The sequence below is a fragment of the Oreochromis niloticus genome, linkage group LG23 (assembly GCF_001858045.2).
Source record: "Oreochromis niloticus isolate F11D_XX linkage group LG23, O_niloticus_UMD_NMBU, whole genome shotgun sequence".
Classification (NCBI taxonomy): Eukaryota; Metazoa; Chordata; class Actinopteri; order Cichliformes; family Cichlidae; genus Oreochromis; species Oreochromis niloticus.
In genome coordinates this window covers 28,534,304-28,556,204 of record NC_031986.2, presented here as the reverse complement: position 1 = coordinate 28,556,204, position 21,901 = coordinate 28,534,304, and the positions used below count along the sequence as shown (strand labels likewise).

Below are 21,901 nucleotides of genomic sequence, written 5' to 3'. Positions count from 1 at the left end.
CTCACCTCTCTGCAGCAGAGGGTTGTTCTTTAAATTCAAATACGCGTTGTTTAGAACGGTCACTCTTTAAAGACACACAGGTGGGTTCAGGTTCAAGTTTCTGTTTAGTTCCTCGTTTCTTCCTGTGAATAATGATGGAGCAGTGATGTGAGTGCTGATCTATGACATGGAGAAGAGTCATGGACAGTTAGAGATGGTCATCTCACCTCTGATCTTTGGTCTGGCTCTCATGTTCCCCACACAGAGTGGTTTTAGAGGGAGGGACTCCCTCCTCTCTGTCCTCACACTGATCCATGCTGCTGAATTCACATCCACATCAGCTCACACACACTTTCTACCTTCACCTGGAGAGGAAACACAAATCATTCATGTGCACATAAACTGAAACCCTCCTCCATCCTGTGTGTTGTCCAAGTATCAGCTTCTTCTTTTCTGCTTCATCTCACTGTCAGCTGAATGCAGTCAGACAGCAGTGTGAGGCAGGGGAAGCTGCCATCAGCTGCTCTGCTTCTACTATCAGTCCACTAGATGGAGCCATGAAACTGCACACATGACAATACATTCAGCCAACACACAGCAAACTAACATTTTAAAAAGTTCCAAATATTTTTAGCAGCGTTACTGAAGTGTTAGAAAAATAAATATTAATTTGATCTCTGAAGTAAACTCTGCTGTCACACTGTGAGAATTTGTCAGTGATTATATTTTAACTGCTACTTTGACCATCATGTAATTGAACTTTTGATGAACACAACACATCAATGACAACTTTCCACTGGTGTTATTCACACTATTACTGCACACTGTCAGGGCTCGTTGAGAGGCATATTTAAGGGAACAGTAAGTTCTTTTAGTGCACACCATCCCTCTGTGCTCCCCCCAAATGTCACATGTGACATGTGACACGGGTATTTATGATCATCATCAATGAAACAATCTATTGTGTTCAATCTGGCTCAGTTTTTATGTCTCTGTGCAGATTTGGAGACAAATGTGACTTCATGTGTGAGCTGTCAGTATCAGCGGTCTGACTCTGTGTGTTTATAGAGTTTAAATGCTGTGATTTCAATCTTTTTTTACCACTGACGGATTCCATTTGAATTCATCTGAAACTATAAGATCAAATTGATCTGATGATGGAAAAGTGCCAGATGAAGAAAAGTTGCTGCGCAGACAACACTGAGCTGAAAATGAAAAATGTACGTGTAGTTGTGTAGCTGTGAGGGACTAACTACAGCATGACTGCAGCGAATCCCTCAAAGCCTCCATAAATCCATCTACAGAATCGTTGGAGACTGACAGCAGCAGTCAGAGGGAACCAGCAGGGGGCACTCACTGAGTCCTGTTAAATATTTTCCATGAATTCTGGAGAATATTTAACAAACATGAACTCTGATCCTTCATAAAACAACTTCAGAGTCAAACTGGAGTCCAGCGTCTGAAGCAGGTTCTCATATCAGGACTCCAGTTTGATTTTTGGACTGTGAGCCTGTTCAGAGTCCACATGAACACTGAGTGTGACTAAACATCACAGCACAGTCAACTTTCCTCTGTTAAAGAGGATCAAACAGTGGCATATGTGTGAGGAACACTTCATGATGTTGGTACCGAACTGCAGCACAGTCTGATGAAGACGCCCACACAGACTAACAGTCTGATGTGATGTAAGGAGAACAAATCTCAGAGAGGAAACCTCAGAGAATGGAATGAGTTAAAGTTGTACTTACTCAGCTTCTTCCCATGAACTTCTTCACTATGCAGTTCTCTGCTGTCTGGACCAAGTCTGTGTAGAAACAGAGAAAATCCTCTGCTTCTTCTCTGAAATCAGTCCTCAGTGTTTGCAGGCTGCGATCACATTAAACACTTGACACTATAAAACAGTCTGAAATTCCAGCTCACAGGTCAAAGATCAGCTGCCGCACCCTTAAATGAATGTAATTGGATCAATAATTAACCTGGAGCAGGTTTCAGCTCTAACTGTGATGTCCTAAACATACATAAGATCATATTCACCTCCTAAACTCAGCCACAGTCAGACTGTCCGTGTTATTTGGAATATGTACATTTCCACCTCCTTCCTACCTCCATACACCTTTACTTTTTCCTATTTCCTTTACTTTCTTTTACATTGTCTCCTCTGTCCTCTCTTTCTACATTTTTACTTCCTTTTCTTTCCTTTTCTCCCTCACTCTATCTCATCTCCTCATTTTTCTTTGTGTGCTTCCTTCCTAACCTCTTTTTTAGTTAGGCAGGACTTCCTTTACTTCCTTTATGTCTTTCTTTTTCTCCTTCCTTTCTTTTCCTCCCTGCTCCCTTCTCTCCTCCTCCCTTGTCAGTCTCTCCTTCCTCAGAGTCTTCCTCGCTGAGATGAGCCCATTTTTCATGTTTATTGTGAACATAAAATATTAGATTTAAGCATGTTTAATAATTATTTTATTTCACTGACACTTTTTCATCTCGCATTTTTACATTTTTACTACATTTTAAATTATTTTTTAAAATAACGTTTATAATTAATTTTATTTTGAAAAGTTTTATTTTGAAAATCACAGCCAGTGATGTAATTTTAATAAATGAATGTTAAATACTTGCTTTGTTGTTTGATTATTTGTTCGTTTAGTAAAGTTCATTATCTGTATTTCTATGAAAGCACCTTTTTCTTCAATTTTTTTCTAAATCTTTTAAAATGTGTAAAAATTAAATGAAGGGTGTGTTTCCCTGATGAGCATCAGTAATAAATATAGATTCTTATACACAGCTTTATTCCTTCATATTTTTCTGCTGGCAGCAAACAATTTTACAGCAGTTTTATTGTTCAATGAGCATTGTTACGGGTTCAAATATTCAGGGAGAGCACAAAAACAACAATTGGTCCAGAAGAGTCGGTCAAACAATGATTTTTAATGAACACACACGTGGGGAGATGAACATTGCACACACCAGCATCGATCTCCGCCCAACAATACACAAGCAGTCGTTTTTATAACATCAGGGTATTGTTTATGACGCCCCCTCCTGCGTCAAGCAGATACAGTACATACATGAGTTTGAAAAACACACGTCCTGTTGACAACTTTAGACACATTTAAAAGGACATCTTCTTCTTCCCGAGGCCAGGTCCTTCCCGGTAATCTTCTAACTCTGCTTATACCCTAGAACAAACTGTCTCTTTTGCAAACATAATCTTACAGTTACAAGGTTTTGCAAACTATTATTTGAATATTTGAACTTTTACCTAAACATGAGTCTATCTACTGTTTGTGTGTGCGAGTGTGTCACGACCTCAGCATCCACTCGGCCTCACTCCGCCCTTTGACGCTTCTGACCTTTTGCCAGACAGAAGCTCTCTGTGATATGTGTAATAATCTTAACTAAGAACATATGTAATCTATTGAATAAATGCTTTACCAAAATGCCACTACTCAAAGCTTAACAAAAAGGATATAAATGAATAAAGAAATACTAATGGATAACCTGATATATGTGTTTTGTAAGCGTGTTCTTTCCATAGCTCAAAGACTGAGCTTCAGCTCTTCATGAAATGCAATATGTGTATACAATAATTATAGCTGCACCTGTAATAGAAAATGTTAATATGAGGTCAGCATGTTCAATAACCATCTTAATGCAATATCAATGCTGTAGATTATATTATTAATGCAATGTTAATGCTGCAGAATATATTGTAGCTGCAAAATAAACTCTTTAATCCCACAGCATTAATAGCTGATCCTAAAACTGAACACATACACTGTATCTGCAGACCACACATCAAATCTGTAATATGTTTGAAATCTGCTTTTATATTTCATCTTTACTCTCAAATCCCTAAACAGCAGTGAGTCTGCAGCTGAGAGAATAAAAAGTCAAACTATCAGGAGCAAGTTATGTTCAGAGTTTCAGTTTTAAATCAGCTTGAAGCTCCACCTTTTTACTGATTCGTTGATTTCCAGGATGTTTTCAGTGTGATATCGATATCAATTCTCTGCTGGGGCAATACATTTGATACGTGCAGCTTGTTACTAAACCACTGAATAAAGCACAAATTTAACATTTTTCTGTTTTATGGGGATTTCTCCAAAATATGTGTTGGTCATAGTTATTGATATTCTGGTTGTCACAGTAGACACAGGATAATTGTGTTTTCAGCATCAGTTTTGTTCCTCTCACAGGTCTAGGTTGGGTAAGGCAAACTGGGCTCTGCCTTTGGAAAAAACCCACACTGTTTCTCCATTGGCCTACATACCTGTGGCTAATTTTTCTGACTTACCCTGCCAGTACTTAAGTGCCAACTCAGGAGTGCACTCTTTGTCAGATCATCTCTGCTTAGCAAAGTGTTAGCCATGCCTCTCCATAAGTTATCTAGTGTAGAGTTTTCTTGTGTGCCAAACGCTGTTTCTCCTCTTCTTCCAGTCTGTTGCCCAGTTACAAATCACTGTCATCATGTCCCACTCATCTCTCTTCAAGCTGGTTCATTCTTGGAAATCTTCCCCCAGAACTGCTTCCGCTCCACCAACTGCCTGGTCTCCCTGCTGTGACGTGCAGGAAGCAAACCAGTTTACCTCTTCTGGACCAGATAACCTTCCAATGGCAAGTAAGCCTGAGATACAACTGAAACACCACAATCAGTTTTACTCATGTTTTCTCTCTCTCAGTTGACCACCCTCCTGGGGCTCAGTTTCCACTCTGACACCCAGCCAATTCTGCTATTTGCTCTACAGAGTTTCTGGAAGTCTCACAGTGCCAATTCCCTGTGTTTTGAAATCTGAGCATTGTACAAAAAAATTATGAATTGTACACCATCCATTCTCAGCTTGGTCATGCAAAAGGGTTCAAAGAGGCCTTGACACTGACATAATAACCAGACTTGTTTGAGCTGAACATTTCTGCTGCTATTGACAGCCATTTGAGGCATTTACATCACTGTAAATGTATTCTTATCACTGCTCAGATTCTGTGTCCAAACTCACATTTAAGTATTAAATGTCAGCTTCCTCCAAAATAAGAGCTTTTTATTATTAATAATAATCTAATGAGTGAAAATGAATCAGATTGAATGTTTCTTGTGTAAACCTGGCTCACAGAAGATGGTGTCCCAGTTAGAAATGAAACCTCCCCCCCACATTTCAGTGCTTTCCAAACTGTGAGACACCATCAGAAAGGTGGAGGCACTGCAGTTCTTCACTCAAACCAACCTGAAGGACCTCACTACTTTGACTTCATTTGAATACTTAGCTGCTGATTTACAAACGAAACCAAGTATCCTCATTATTAGAGTCTATAGAGCACCGAAGAAAAACACTGATTTCCTTCAAGATCAAAATGATATATTTAATATCAAACTTGATTATGTCTATGATGATGACAGAGTGGTTAAACTGATTCAAATGACTCATTTCTCCAACTCACATCAACTGATTTTATTGTGAAACTCAGACTTGTGGAGCAGAACCCCGAACAATAAAATAGCAGATTTAAAAACACTTATGCCATCTGTGTTCATTAAACTGACATCATGCAGTTCAACTTCTGACCAGCCGAGGGCGATAAATCACCATCAATGAAGAGTTCATCATCAATGACAGAAGAGTGATAGATGCTGAATGTCTTTAATATTTTCCCACTGACTATATTCCAACATATATATCCAACTGTGATCCAACATATTGCAGACGATTATACTTTTGTATGCATTTATTAACAATTAAACTTCAAAGTCTGATTTCCAAAAATGTAAGTTTGTTGATGTTTAATGGCACAGATAGCCAAATGAAAATATGCTAAGCTATATTTTTACGCTTGACTGGATCCCTTGTGCCTAAAGAGGAAAACATCATGCTAAGAATATTGCTCATAATATTAAAAAAATTAATAAAAATGAATTTTTAAAAAAGTTAGCCATTCATGGTATACTAAATAGGTAACCAAACTCATGAATTACAGAGTTGAACTCTGCACGCTAACCAATTCAACAGTGCGCGCTACTCTACTAATATGTGTGGCACACTTGAACAGCGCATGAAATATGACTATCCAGAGTTGGGACCAGGAAGCAGAGTTCCAGTCTTACACGCCTCTCTGCAGCTTCTCTCCTCCTGCTACCCCCCCAAAAACCCATCTCCATTGAGACTGTGTCAGCTCCCAAAAAGACAAAAAACAAACCAAAAACCAGCAATAAACAACTTAAACATAAAAAATCACAAAGAAAGAACAATACAGTATCCACATCTGAACCAAAGAGTAAAACAGTGAAATGTGGATTATTAAATATTAGGTCTCTCTCCTCCAAGTCTCTGTTAGTACATGACTTAATAATTGATCAACAAATCGATTTACTCTGCCTTACAGAAACCTGGTTGCAGCAGGATGAGTATGTTAGTTTAAATGAATCAACACCCCCGAGTCATTCTAACTACCAGAAACCTCGAAGCACAGGCCGAGGGGGCGGTGTGGCAGCAATTTTTCACACCAGCCTATTAATTAACGAAAGACAAAGACAGACTTTTAATTCATTTGAAAGCCTGATGCTTAGCCTCGTCCACCCCAGCTGTAAAACTCAGAAACCAGTCTTACTTGTTATCATCTATCGTCCACCTGGGCCTTACACAGAGTTTCTCTCTGATTTCTCAGACTTTTTATCTGATTTAGTGCTCAGCTCAGATAAAATAATTATTGTGGGTGATTTTAACATCCATGTAGATGCTAAAAATGACAGCCTCAACATCGCATTTAATCTGTTATTAGACTCAATTGGCTTCTCTCAAAATGTAAAAGAACCCACCCACCACTTTAATCACACTCTAGATCTTGTTTTAACATATGGCATAGAAACTGAACATTTAACAGTGTTTCCTGAAAACCCTCTGCTGTCTGATCATTTCCTGATAAAATTTACATTTACAATAATTGATTACACAGCAGTGGAGAGTAGACTTTATCAAAGTAGATGTCTTTCTGAAAGTGCTGTAACTAAGTTTAAGAATATAATCCACCCACTGTTATCATCTTCAATGCCCTGTACCAACATAGAGCAGAGCAGCTATCTGAACGCTACTCCAACAGAGGTCGATTATCTTGTTAATAATTTTACCTCCTCACTACGTACGACTCTGGATACTGTAGCTCCTGTGAAAACTAAGGCCTCAAATCCAAAGTCCCTGACTCCGTGGTATAATTCTCAAACACGTAGCCTAAAGCAGATAACTCGTAAGCTGGAGAGGAAATGGCGTGTCACAAATTTAGAGGATCATCATTTAGCCTGGAGAAATAGTTTGCTGCTTTATAAGAAAGCCCTCTGCAAAGCCAGAATATCTTACTATTCGTCACTGATTGAAGAAAATAAGAACAACCCCAGGTTTCTCTTCAGCACTGTAGCCAGGCTGACAAAAAGTCAGAGCTCTACTGAGCCAACAATCCCTTTAACGTTAACTAGTAATGACTTCATGAACTTCTTCACAAATAAAATTTTTATCATTAGAGAAAAAATTACCAATAATCATCCCACAGATGTAACATTATCTACAGCTACTTTTAGTACCATCAATGTTAAGTTAGACTCTTTTTCTCCAATTGATCTTTCTGAGTTAACTTCAATAATTAATTCCTCCAAACCATCAACGTGTCTTTTAGACCCCATTCCTACAAAACTGCTCAAAGAGGTCCTGCCATTAATTAATGCTTCAATCTTAAATATGATCAACCTATCTCTAATAATCGGCTATGTACCACAGGCCTTCAAGGTGGCTGTAGTTAAACCTTTACTTAAAAAGCCATCTCTAGACCCAGCTGTCTTAGCTAATTATAGGCCAATCTCCAACCTTCCTTTCATATCAAAAATCCTTGAAAGAGTAGTTGTCAAACAGCTAACTGATCATCTGCAGAGGAATGGCTTATTTGAAGCGTTTCAGTCAGGTTTCAGAGCTCATCACAGCACAGAAACGGCTTTAGTGAAGGTTACAAATGATCTTCTTATGGCCTCTGACAGTGGACTCATCTCTGTGCTTGTCCTGCTAGACCTCAGTGCTGCATTCGATACTGTTGACCATAATATCCTATTAGAGCGATTAGAACATGCTGTAGGTATTACAGGTACTGCACTGCAGTGGTTTGTATCATATCTATCTAATAGACTCCAATTTGTACATGTAAATGGAGAGTCCTCTTCAGACACTAAGGTCAATTATGGTGTTCCACAGGGTTCAGTGCTAGGACCAATTCTATTTACATTATACATGCTTCCCTTAGGCAGCATCATTAGAAGACATAGCATAAATTTTCACTGCTATGCAGATGACACGCAGCTCTATCTATCCATGAAGCCAGGTAACACAGACCAATTAGTTAAACTGCAGGAATGTCTTAAAGACATAAAGACCTGGATGGCCGCTAACTTTCTGCTTCTTAATTCAGATAAAACTGAGGTTATTGTACTCGGCCCTGAAAATCTTAGAAATATGGTATCTAAGCAGATTCTTACTCTGGATGGCATTACCTTGGCCTCCAGTAATGCTGTGAGAAACCTTGGAGTCATTTTTGACCAGGACATGTCCTTCAACGCACATATTAAACAAATATGTAAGACTGCTTTCTTCCATTTGCGCAACATCTCTAAAATTAGAAATATCCTGTCTCAGAGTGATGCTGAAAAACTAGTTCATGCATTTATTACTTCCAGGCTGGACTACTGTAATTCTTTATTATCAGGATGTCCTAAAAACTCGCTGAAAAGCCTTCAGCTAATCCAAAATGCTGCAGCAAGAGTACTGACAGGGACTAGAAAGAGAGAGCATATTTCTCCTGTTTTGGCTTCCCTTCATTGGCTTCCTGTTAAATCCAGAATTGAATTCAAAATCCTGCTCCTCACATACAAGGTCTTAAATAATCAGGCCCCATCTTATCTTAATGACCTTGTAGTACCATATCACCCTATTAGAGCACTTCGCTCTTGCACTGCAGGCCTACTTGTTGTTCCTAGAGTATTTAAAAGTAGAATGGGAGGCAGAGCCTTCAGTTTTCAGGCCCCTCTTCTGTGGAACCAACTTCCAGTTTGGATTCGGGAGACAGACACTATCTCTACTTTCAAGATTAGGCTTAAAACTTTCCTTTTTGCTAAAGCATATAGTTAGGGCTGGACCAGGTGACCCTGAATCCTCCCTTAGTTATGCTGCAATAGACGTAGGCTGCCGGGGATTCCCATGATGCATTGAGTTTTTCCCTTCCAGTCACCTTTCTCACTCACTATGTGCTAATAGACCTCTCTGCATCGAATCATATCTGTTATTAATCTCTGTCTCTCTTCCACAGCATGTCTTTCATCCTGTTTTCCTTCTTTCACCCCAACCGGTCGCAGCAGATGGCCGCCCTCCCTGAGCCTGGTTCTGCCGGAGGTTTCTTCCTGTTAAAAGGGAGTTTTTCCTTCCCACTGTCGCCAAAGTGCTTGCTCATAGGGGGTCATATGATTGTTGGGTTTTTCTCTGTATTTATTATTGTGCTATCTACTGTACAATATAAAGCGCCTTGAGGCGACTTTTGTTGTGATTTGGCGCTATATAAATAAAATTGAATTGAATTGAATTGAATTGAATATCTACTAGACAGCGTGAGAGTCTGTCTCGTTGGAGCAGATTGCCTAAAAGGCTGGTATCTTTTGAATTGTTTTGCTTGCCGTAGTGAGCTGAGCTTGAGCTACACAACATACTGATATTCACTATGAAACTTTATGTGGGAAATGACAGAAAAACAACACATTGATTCTGGAACAAATGTAGCTTCCATTTTTAACGGTGTAAAATATCATCTGGTTGATCAACAAGAATCAATCAGCATGAATCTGAAAACATGTTGAGTGGAAGAGACAGACATGTAAAGACTGAACTATCTGTTCAACAGTGTTGTTCTAACTAAACTTGGCATAGACTCACTGAGGAACCAGGAAAGACTGTAAACCCAGGATAAAGAGTTTCAGTGAATGTGGTGTTGAAGGTATGGAGGTGGATCAGAGTATCAGAGGAGACTCTGTAGAAGGACAGAGTCTCAGCAGGACAGTCCACATACACTGCTACTCTGTTAGAGACAGAGGAGGAGGAGATGGGTGTTTTAATTTTGTTGTGCCTGACAAACTGACAACCATCCTCAGAGCAGCTCAGACTCCATGACTGATAATTAAATCCAAAAACAGAGACAATCCCACCTCTTCTTCCTCTGATGCCTTTGTAACTCACTGATATCTCAACATTTCCTCTCCACTCGACCTCCCAGTAACAGCGACCACTGAGACCATCTTTGCACAGCAGCTGAGGCCAGCCATCAAATCTGTCTGGATGATCAGGATATGACTGAACCTCCTCCACATGTGTCACCTTCCTGTTGTTGTCAGACAGTTTGAGGTTTCTGTTTACGGTTTTCGTGTCGATTGTGAGTTGACAGGAATCTGATGGAGAGAACAAACACAACATCATCTGTTCATTGATTGACACTTTCATGATGACACCTGACATCGGAGATGGGGATGAGTGATGTGACAGTTTGAAGATGGTTGAATGTGTGCTGCTTTGTTTTCATGAATCACATTAAAAACACACTTACACTTCCTCAGACCTGGTGTCAACCATCGGACTCCAGCAGGCTCCACCCTGAAAGGAGCAGAGGGGTCAGACCAGCACAATCTCTTTCAGCATGCACACATGGACATTACATCGCTCTCATACACATACTGTTAGACACTGATAAAGGAACAGTCCAACATTTTCACAAATAGACTACAATCCATACGTGGGTCAAAGTGGACTGATCCTGGCCCTTTCTGTTCCATGAAGCAGTTGTAGGATTGTCGTCACACAAGATATTACCTGCGGACTCTGTTGTTCTTCTGGGAGACTTCGATGCGCATGTGGGCAACGACAGTGAGACCTGGAGTGGGAGGAACAGCCTCTTGGATCTGAACCAGTGTGGTGTTTTGTTGTTGGACTTCTGTGCAAACCACAGTTTGTCTATAACAAACACCATGTTTGGACATAAGGGTCTCCATAAGTGCACATGGCATCAGGACACCCTAGGCCAAAAGTCGATGATCAATTTTGTAATTGTATCGCCAGACCTGCGGCCATATGTTCTGGGAATCCTGGCACTGTGGAATGTACAGAAGCAGCAGGTATGCCATATGTAAAGCTGCCACTTTGTATTTTTTGGTCAGCCATGCTAGCAGATATGCTGTAAAAATGCTTTGTAGGGTTCAGAATGCATCATAAATGGTTTTAATTAAACAGTAAATTGTTTTAAAAAATCTCCTACAGGGAGATTATTAATAATAAATTAGTTAATTTTAAAGAAGTTTAAAAATGAACAAAATTTGCATAATCATCCATTAGCTGTAGCAGGTCAGATTTTATGATATGAAGAATTATCTTTTTCTTCTTAAATCATTTCCCCTGCTTCCAGACTTTGTGCTAATCTAGAATAATATATCAAAGGCCTTCTTCTATAGAGAGATTAATCTAATATGAGTTAGGGTCAGAGGGAGATACATACAAAGGTCTGTCTGAAAAAGTTTTAAGCACTTCCTTCTTTATCAGATATTGTCACCATACCTGAGAGTGTCCAGATCTTTTTGTCGTTCTGAAAGAATTCCTAAGTCACCTGGATGATTGTGGCTCACGTCCACTTCTCTCAGAGTGGAGGAGTTGGAGCTGAGAGCCGAAACCAGAGAAATACCGCCTTCCCCTGTGATCAAACAACCTGACAGACTGAAGACAAACACACACACACACACACACACACACACACACATGTATTTTTAGTAGTTTTTTTTTTTTATTTGCCTTTTTGTCCTGAAAGAATACCATTCATCTATAGACTCTTTCCAGAAGAAGGCCCAGCAGAGGTTGTGTCAGGAAAAACCTGAAGATACAGTTAGAAAATTCTAAATACTAGCCTAATAATTTCCAGTGTACAATGTGGACTCTGCAGTCCAACAGACAATAGCTTTACTCCTGAATCCTGCAGGTTATTGTTACTCAAGTCAAGTTCTCTCAGACAAGGGGCCTCTGAGCTGAGAAGTGAAGACAGAGCTTCACAGCTTTTCTCTGACAGGTTGCAGATGCTCAGTCTAGAAAAAAATGTACAAAAGCACACTGCTTTAAAAAGGCATACATGGTAAAGTGAAATGTTGATCAATTTGGCAGTATTTAGACTATAACCCAAAGATAAAACAACACATGGACACATTGTCACAGTTATTTACTCTTCATGTTACCTATGCTAATGCTACTTATTACTTATTATGACCTCAAAGTTTCCAGTTTCCAGTGTGGACTCTCCACTTCAGCACACATAAGCGTTACTCCAGAGTCCTGCAGATTGTTATTACTCAGGTCCAGCTCTGTCAGACTAGAGGACTGTGAGCTGAGAACTTCAGACAGAGCTTCACAGCATCTCAGTGAGAGGTTACAGCCACTCAATCTAAAAAAAAAAAAAGATACATGGTGCATTTATAAACGACTACATTAGGCAGTATTTACATGCTGTTCAAGAAGTTAAAGAAGTCAGAAATATAGCCGTTTATTGTGACTTAAGGTGAAATACTGAAACTACAAAGATGCAAAAACATGAAAATGACGTTGACTTAATTTTCTTTCAGTTCTTATTGATTACATTTATCAGTTAATAACATGAGAATGTCGATTGATCTGACCTGAGAGTTACCAGTTTACACTGTGCGCACTTCATTCCAAAAGAGAGAAGCTTTACACCTGAATCCTGCAGGTTGTTGTTTCTCAAGTCCAGCTCTCTCAGACTAGAAGGCACTGAGCTGAGAATTGAGGACAAAGTTTCACAGCTTCTCTCTGAAAGGTCACAGCCGCTTAGTCTGTGGAAAAAAACATAATAAGGAAAATATGAACAGAAAGTCAAAACTTTATTAATTTTGCAGCAGATTGTTGACTATTTCTGTCAACTTATAAACATCAAAATATTGTCTTCTGACCTGAGAGTTACCACTTTACAATGTGGAGTAATCATTCCAACAGACAGCAACCTCATTCCTGAATCATGCAGGCTGTTGTAACTCAAGTCCAACTCTCTCAGATTAGAGGACTGCGAGCTGAGAACTGAGGACAGAACTTCACAGCTTCCTTCTGATATGTTACAGACCCTTAGTCTGAAAAATTATGAAGATGAAAACAAGATGAAAAAAAGTAATATTGGTGTTCAAGTGTATTCATGTTGATATAAAGATTTAACAGATTTGACAATATTTTATACTGGCATTCTTATTGATTTGTGTTAACAAAGCAGAAATGTGTTAGCACACTATGATTTAGATTGAAATACTAAAGCTAAAATGACACATAGATGAAATTAACTTAATTCATTGTTTATGTCAGCTGGTGAATAAGATATCACTTGATATGACCTGAGAGTTTCCAGTTTCCAGTACTGACTTTCAGCACACAGAAGTTTCATTCCTGAATCTTGCAGGCTGTTATTACTCAGGTCAAGCTCCCTCAGACTAGACAACTGTGAGCTGAGAAATGAGGACAGAGCTTCACAGCTTCTTTCTGAGATGTTACATCCACTTAGTCTGAAAAATTATAAACACAGGAACAACTTACTGGTTATCTTTGTCAACTGTTTAAAAAACACAAACACAAAAAATAAATAAACAAAAAACAAAAAACAAGAATGTGACCTGAGAGTTTCCAGTTTCCAGTTTGGACTATTCACTCCAGCAGATAGAAGCTTTACTCCTGAATCCTGTAGGTCATTGTTACTCAGATCCAACTCTCTCAGACTGGAGGACTTTGAACTGAAAACTGAGGACAGAGCTTCACAGCTTCTCTCTGAGAGGTTACAGCCACTCAGTCTGGAAATACAAAAATAAAATAAAAAGTAAAAGCATAGTACTCACTAGCTGACAGTTCTTGCAAGCAAGAAACAAAACAAACAAACAAAAAAACCTGATAACCACTTTCCTGTTGGTGTAAAAATGAATCACATGAACCAAACAAAACATTATATGGCGACACAGGACATTTGGTTACTTGGGGAGAGAGGAAAATTGTGGGAGTGACAACAGTGAGTTTTGGGATGTGAGAGATCACATTTAGTATATTTTAAGTGTATAGTTAGTGTGTAGTGTAGTTGGTAAGTGTTATAGTCATGTTCTTTCCTTTGTTTTGTTTGACAAAACAATAAGTGGACTACTGAATGTCACAGTTGCTGCCAAAAGCCGCAAAAGGCAGATTGAAATGTAAATGCTGTCTCCAGGTGGAAACACGAGGAGTGATATACCTCTTGTGTGCATTCCCCCTCTGTCTTCTGCTGGACAGGGACAGGGGATTTTTCTTCTACTGCCATTTTATGGGGGGTTTTGTGTGTTAATACAGTAAGTCAAAATGAAAAAGATATGTGAGGTTGTGCTGAAAACAAGAATACCAGTCTGTATTCAAGGTAAACAGCTTTTAAAGGAGAAATTCAAAAGTAGTGAAAGATGAACAATTCTCCCATCTATTTCAGAGGGCTGATTACATATTTACTTACAAAGCTTTTTTGGAGGCTTTGACCACTGGCAGCAGTCTCAGAAGAGCCTCTTCTGAAGCAGAATATTTCTTCAGGTCAAACACATCCACATCTTCTTCTGATGACAGTAAGATGAAGACCAGAGCTGACCACTGAGCAGGAGAAAGTTTGTCTGTAGAGAGACTTCCTGAACTCAGGGACTGTTGGATCTCCTCCACTAGAGAACAATCATTCAGTTCATTCAGACAGTGGAACAGATTGATGCTTTTCTCTGCAGACAGATTCTTTCTAATTTTCTTCTTGATATACTGTACTGTTTCCTGATTGATCTGTGAGCTACTTCGTTTCTGTGTCAGCAGGCCTTGTAGGAGACGCTGATTAGTCTGCAGTGAAAGACCCAAGAGGAAACGGAGGAACAAGTCCAGGTGTCCATTTGGACTCTGTAAGGCCTTGTTCACAGCACTCTGGTGGAGATATCTTAAATTCTTTTTCCCTAGCGACAATCTAGACCATTTTGAGGTTGCTTTTTGTTCTTCCAGCAGGTTGACACAAGAGCCGATAAAGGTTAGATGGACATGAAGAGCAGCCAGAAACTCCTGAATGCTCAGATGGACAAAGCAGAACACCTTGTCCTGGTACAGTCCTCTTTCCTCTTTAAAGATCTGTGTGAACACTCCTGAGCACACTGAGGCTGCTCTGATATCAGTGTCACATTCTGCCAGGTCTGACTCATAGAAGATCAGGTCGCTTTTCTGTAGTTGCTCAAAAGCCAGTTTTCCCAGTAACTCAACCATCTTCCTGCTCTCTGGACTCCAGTGTGGATCCATCTCAGCTCCTCCATCATATTTGACATTCTTCACTTTTGCTTGCACCACCAGGAAGTGGATGTACATCTCAGTCAGGGTCACAGGAATCTGTCCTCCCTCCCTAGTTTTCAGCATGTCCTCCAGAACTGTAGCAGTGATCCAGCAAAAGACTGGGATGTGGCACATGATGTGGAGGCTTCGTGATGTCTTAATGTGGGAAATGATCCTGCTGGTCTGCTCCTCATCTCTGAATCTCTTCCTGAAGTATTCCTCCTTCTGTGTGTCAGTGAACCCTCGAACCTCTGTCACCCTTTCAACACACTTAGAAGGGATCTGATTAGCTGCTGCAGGTCTTGTGGTTATCCAGACATGAGCAGAGGGAAGCAGGATCCCTCTGATGAGGTTTGTCAGCAGCACATCCACTGAGGTGGACTGTGTGACATCAGTCACAGTCTCAGTTTTTTGAAAGTTCAGAGGATGTCGACACTCATCCAGCCCATCAAAGATGAACACAACCTGGAAATCTTCAAACCTGCAGATTCCTGCTTCTTTGGTTTCAGTAAAGAAGTGATGGACAAGTTCCACCAAGCTGAACTTTTTCTCTTTCAGCAAATTCAGCTCTCTGAAGGTGAAAGGAAACATGAAGTGGATATCTTGGTTGACTTTGTCTTCAGCCCAGTCTAGAGTGAATTTCTGTGTTAAAACAGTTTTTCCAATGCCAGACACTCCCATTGTCAGCACTGTTCTGATTGGTTTATCTCTTCCAGGTGATGCTTTAAATATGTCTTCTTGTCTTATTGTTGTTTCTGGTCTGTCTGGTTTCCTGGATGCTGTTTCAATCTGTCTGACCTCATGTTCATCATTGACTTCTGCAGTCCCTCCCTCTGTGATGTAGAGCTCTGTGTAGATCTGACTCAGAAGGGTTGGGTTTCCTGCTTTAGCGATCCCCTCAAATACAGACTGGAATTTCTTCTTCAGCTTAGCCTTCAGTTTGGGCTGACATTTTTGAAGAACTTCTAAATGAATAAACAGCAGATAACAACACTGTCTGTTATGGAGCACTTTACATAAATAATTCAACAACTCAAAACAACACAAAACCCCCCAGACTAGGACACTATAAGTTTCTGGACACATTGTCAGTTGGATTGCTGACTGTGAGTGCTCCTGGTTCCAACTTGTTTCTGAATTATTACTGGGCAGTTATTTGCAGATGAGTAGCTGAAACACTCTGAGATTTAGAAATAGTTTGTACCCTCAGCCTAATTTCTGCCTCACCAGTTTCATAACAAAATTCTGTGAATCACTTTTTCCTTTTGTTTGTTTGTTTGTTTAATTTGGTAAGGGGCTTAACACTTTTGTAAGCATTATCATTTGGTTATAACAAATATCCCACAAAAATGACAAAAAACCTGAAGTGTTGACTGTGAAGCTGATAAACTGGACACTGGCTAGAATGAGGAGGAGTTTCCTCCTCTCCTCAGAAAACCACGAAACTGATCAACTTGTGTTGCAGGGGAATATCTTTCCAAAACCCTGGCCTTAACACAATTGAAAATCTGTTGATTATGGTCAGGCCAGTACCAGGAAACCAAATAATTTATATAAACTCTACCAAGCCAAAAGCGTGTTGATATCAACCACAAGTGTCTGGTTAAGGTACAACATGCTTAGGGATATTTAACCAAATATCAGTGGGAATTATTGGATATTTTGATACTGTATCTATACTTTCAGCTTGTGTGGATCAGAGGCAATCCAAATTAAATTCAAACTTGTCCACCCAATTCTTGTTTTATAAATTCATTAAATTGTATAGTATGCAGTTATTCCACCCTGAAAAAGAACACATCAAAGGACTCATTTGAAAGCCCAACATTTCCATGCTATCCATTACCCATGATGTTTTTCTAATTTTTTATGATATAAATCGCCAGACATCATGCCATCATCCAAGGAAATTCAGAAACAAATGAGAAACAAAGTACTTAAGATATCTCATTCTAGAAATGGTTATAAAATCATTTCTACAGCTGTAGGACTCCAGCGAATGACAGTGACAGGTATTACCCACAAATGGCCGGCTGACCAAAAATAACCCCAAGAGCGCAGCGATAACTCATTCAACAGGTCACACAACATCCAAAGAATGCAAGCCTTATATGCCTAGGTTAACGTAATAAAAAATGGCCTGCATGGCAAGATGCATGGGGGACTGACAAGACAAAAGTTGAATTTTTGGAAGGAATGTATCTCATAAAAATCTGGTATAAAAGTAACACAGCATTTCAGAAAAGGAACATCATACCAACAGTAAAATATGGTGGTGATAGTGTGACTGTCTGGAGCCATTTTGCTGGCTCAGGAACTGGAAGGTTTGCTGTCGTAAATGGAACCACGAATTCTTTTCATCTGTTCTTGACCTCAAGCTGAAGCACACTTGGGTTCTGCAGCAGGACAATGGTCCAAAACACACCACCAAGGCTACCTCTGAATAGCTTAAGAAAAACAAAATGAAGACTTTGAAGTGGCCTAGTCAAAGTCCTGACCTGAATCCAAAAGGGTGCAACCAAAGATCTCAAACTTGGACCCATCAGATCAAAAGCACAGATTTAGAGTTGTGTCTGCTACTGGAACTCTGTGTGGGATCTATTTCTGAGGCTGGTGACTCAGATGAATTTATCCTCAGCAGCACAGGTGACTCTTGGTCTCCCTTTCCTGGAGTGGTCCTCATTTGAGCCAGTCTTGTCGTAGCACTTGACAGTTTTTGCGACTGTACTCAGGGACACATTCAATGTTATATCAATTCTCTGGACTGACTGACCTTCAGTTCTTAATGTAATGATGGACTGCCATTTATCTTCACTTGGCTGATTGGTTCTTGCCAAAGTATGAATTCTAACAGTTGTCAAAAAAGGCTGTCAGCTGTGTACCAACCTGACCTCTGCAACACCACAACTGACGGTCCCAACCCCATTAAGAAGGCAAGAAATACTGACTACATCATAAAGCTGAGGCCAAGAGTTTGTAGCGCTGTCAACAAAGCAAAGGGTGGCTACTTTGAGGAATCTAAAACATAAGACATATAATTGTTTATCAATTTTTTCTTTGCTATATAATTCCAGATATCTTGTTTCATGTATTTGATGTCTTCAGTATGTATGTACAATGTAGAAAATAGTAAAAAATAATGAGAAACATTAAACGAGAAGGTGTATCTAACCTTTGATGATGTTTTGGAGTTGTAGGCGCAGCTTAACTATAGCTGATGTTGACTTTCTAAATTAATGCACACTAAGCCTACAACGTCCCCTCGCTTACCACTGATCCCTTACACAAACCACTGAATGCTTACCTTGTGATGAAAGTGATAAATCTGCCTGGGCTGAGGAATTTCCTGTTGGAGGAAATTATACATTGAACGGAAATCTACATAACGTTAAGACAACATAAACAGGTTATTTTTCCTCAAACATAATTTGCAGAGGAAAGATACAAAGTTAAAAGTCACACTAACAGTGTGCACTAAGGAGTTTTCACATCTTTTTTTAAACTTACCTTTATTCATTTTCTTTAAAGTTGTCCTTGCTACTTCTATCACATGGTCAGTAGTATATGTCTGCACCATTAAATCTACAGTTTTCAGTCTGTCTGCGTTCTCCAGATGACACTTTTTGATGGATGGAAAATCACCTTTTGTTGCATTCTGAAGGTACCAGTGGAAATGTTTCAGCTCCACCTCTCCCAGATTCTCCAGAATGTGCAGTAGCTGCTCCTTAACAGATATTTCCATCTTTGAGATATAAGAATACAACAATATAGAAATACAGAATTGTTGATATTACAAAGCAGCTGCAAGTCTCTTTTGACTTAAAAATAATGTATGGTCAGTTACATTAATCATAAGACCAATTTTGAAAAACCTGTTGAATTTAACGTAGCCATTAGAGAACTTTCTGTCATGGTCCTGGGTCATGCAACCCAGTGTTTTGAGTTTTAGTTTATTTGGATGTTTATTGTTTGTTTAGGTTCATTAAGTTATTCCAGCTCATTTGTAATTATATTACCCTTGTGTTTAGTCTCTCTTGCCCTTCATGTGTGTTATGTCTGTGTGTCTTATGTTGTCAAGTTCTTGTAGTTATTTCTGCCATCTTCCCCTGTACGCAGTCTCCCTGGTTCTGTGTCTACGTGTCATGTTTCACGTCTATGCAGTTATGTTAAGTTCATGCCATGTTTCATTTCCATGTCTATGTCTGCGTGTTTCCTGTTTTATTTTGGAAGAGTCTGGTGTTCTTTGTTCATTGTAGTTAGTGTTACTCTCCCCTGTATTGTCATTATGTTCCATTCTAGTCAGCTGTGTTCTCATGTGTCTCCACTTCCCCTGATCGCCTCATGTGTGTATTTAGTCCCCAGTCTTGCTGTGCTCAGTGTCGCGTTGTCTGTGTTCCCACCCTCCATGTTCTCGCAGCCAGTCTGTACAATCATCGCCATGGTTTTCTGAGTCTCCTTAGTTTATCAGTATCTGTTTCCCAGTTTAGTTTAGGTTCAGTTTAGTCACGCTGTTTCTGCTTTGTTGTGAGACCTGTCTTCAGCCACAATAAAGGCTCGCTTTCAGTTTAAGTTTGCTCCGGTCTGCTCACTTGTGTTCGCACCTGGGTCCACCACACACACCACCGCACGGTCTGCCTCTTCAGACCGTGACACTTTCATTTAAAAAATCCATTCTTGAGTTAAGTACACCATCTATTTCAGATGAAAATCAAATATGTGGAAAAAAATTACCAAGTAATAAACTAGAAATGCAAGTGATAGCATGAATTTTAGGAAAGGAACAGTTGGTCTTCTAAATGATTTGTATAAAAAAAATGTGAAAGGAAATTGTTAGTACAACTGACAGAGACATTGCAAGAAGTATTTTGCAGTTATTACTCAAATAACTTGTAAATTCAGTGAAACCTCACAACATGTGGTTTTAAGGCTTGTTGGTAAATGTATACTTTAATGATCCCTGTGGGGAAATTACTCTCTCAGCATTTGACCCATTAACTCAGTGAAGCAGTGGGCAGCAGGCGCACCGGGGAGCAGTGTGTAGGGACGGTACCTTGCTCAGGGGTACCTCAGGGTAGCCGTTCAGTGGATTCGAACCCCCGACCACTCTACCTACTGAGCTATCCCTGCACCTAAAGAAGGGTTACCCTGTGTCACCACTGCTGATTACACGGCAATCAAAGCTGGACAATAGCTGTACAGTCACATGGATAAATCTGTGAAGTGAGACAAGAGTGGGACAGACTAAGCATTAGATATTTATGTACACAGTTCCAAAAATCATTCTAGTTCTGTTACATCAGTGGTCCCCAACTCCCGGGCCATGAACCAGTACCGGTCCGTGAGTCGTTTGGTACCGGACCGCAAGAGTTGAGGCTCGGGTGTGAAATTCATGGTTTTCATGGTTTTTCTCGTTATTTTTTTGATTGTTTTTATCGTTAACTTGGTCTCCCTGGGTCTTTTCCCGTGTATTATGAATAAATCTTTTTTTTGGTACCAGTACTGGTTTTATTTTGTTGTATTTATCTGCGACACCTTAATTAAGTTAGTTAATACTTTTTCTTCTACATGGATTTCAATATACACTGTCAAACCAAAAAATATCTCTCAAGTTACATTAAGTGGGCAAATTTTAGGTAGATTATTAATATACAAACTGAGCATCATTTTAATTTAAGATTTTAAACTGGAGGTATTCCAAACTTATTGTTAATGAATGTAATTACTAGAATGCCTATGTAGTTTCAAATCTATAGAGCAAGATATTTGTTATAGATTAGTCAAAAAGCTGGCTGCAGAATGACTGTCCTTTGCAGTAATAAGGATAACCTATAAGTTACCAAATATATAATAATAGATTCACTTATCCTGCATCAAGTGAGCAGTGAAGCTGGGGGACTATGGGGGCAGTTTTAGCTCATTTCCTATTTGTTATCTATTTGCTATGTCACAAGTGAAAAAAAAAATCTGTCTTGCAAATTTTGTCTAAAAATGTGAGATCCCTGACTCATCTATACTAAAGTGGCATTAGGAAATATAACACTTTTGAAAACTGAATTGAATTTATTTGTTATACTAAAAAATAAAGGCTAAGTGGGTAGCATTTTCTATTACATCTCAGTAATAATAATCAGTAATATGAGCTATGTTCCCTCCTGGGGGACGTAGTTACCTTACTGGTAACACTTAAGGGCATGTTAGAAAGAGGTCACTTACCTTTTCTCTTAAGAAGTGTCATGGCCAAAATAATATCAAAATATGAAAGGATGAAGAGACTCTGTATTTTCAGGAGCTCAGAAGAAACTCAAGTTATTTCTGTGACCACTTGTTTTATACCCTACTCCTCAATAGTCTGTGTGACATCAGAGCACACAGCAACAGCTTAGCAACCACCTTTCCTGTTTTCACCACATATATGGGACAAACACTGAACCACTAATAGACATGTGACTGTGACAACAGGAAGTGCACTAGTTTGATGAAACTGTTTCTTCTCCTAAATTAAGCGGATATATATAGAGAAATGTTCTCAC

General features: G+C 39.4%; 1 protein-coding gene across 5 annotated transcripts in view; it reads right to left on the bottom strand.

Moving 5' to 3' along the window:
* LOC102075872 (NACHT, LRR and PYD domains-containing protein 12) overlaps nt 1-21,675 on the bottom strand; it is a 35,472-nt gene extending 13,797 nt beyond the window's left edge. The window contains exons 1-14 of one of the 5 annotated variants that reach the window (XM_025902875.1): nt 21,585-21,675; nt 20,422-20,584; nt 18,879-19,113; nt 18,676-18,717; nt 14,536-16,336; nt 13,685-13,858; nt 13,409-13,576; nt 12,980-13,153; nt 12,689-12,862; nt 12,283-12,456; nt 11,930-12,103; nt 11,586-11,741; nt 10,585-10,631; nt 9,589-10,429 (exon numbers count right to left, since the gene is read on the bottom strand). In XM_025902875.1, coding sequence (XP_025758660.1) covers nt 9,900-10,429; nt 10,585-10,631; nt 11,586-11,741; nt 11,930-12,103; nt 12,283-12,456; nt 12,689-12,862; nt 12,980-13,153; nt 13,409-13,576; nt 13,685-13,858; nt 14,536-16,336; nt 18,676-18,717; nt 18,879-19,113 — 3,849 coding nt within the window. In that variant the 5' untranslated portion in view covers nt 20,422-20,584; nt 21,585-21,675 and the 3' untranslated portion in view covers nt 9,589-9,899. Of the gene's footprint in view, nt 1-9,588; nt 10,430-10,584; nt 10,632-11,585; nt 11,742-11,929; nt 12,104-12,282; nt 12,457-12,688; nt 12,863-12,979; nt 13,154-13,408; nt 13,577-13,684; nt 13,859-14,535; nt 16,337-18,675; nt 18,718-18,878; nt 19,114-20,421; nt 20,585-21,584 lie in introns of those variants that run through there. The other 4 variants (XM_025902879.1, XM_025902878.1, XM_025902876.1 and 1 more) reach the window with 4 other exon arrangements.
* Nucleotides 21,676-21,901: the final 226 nt, after the last annotated feature.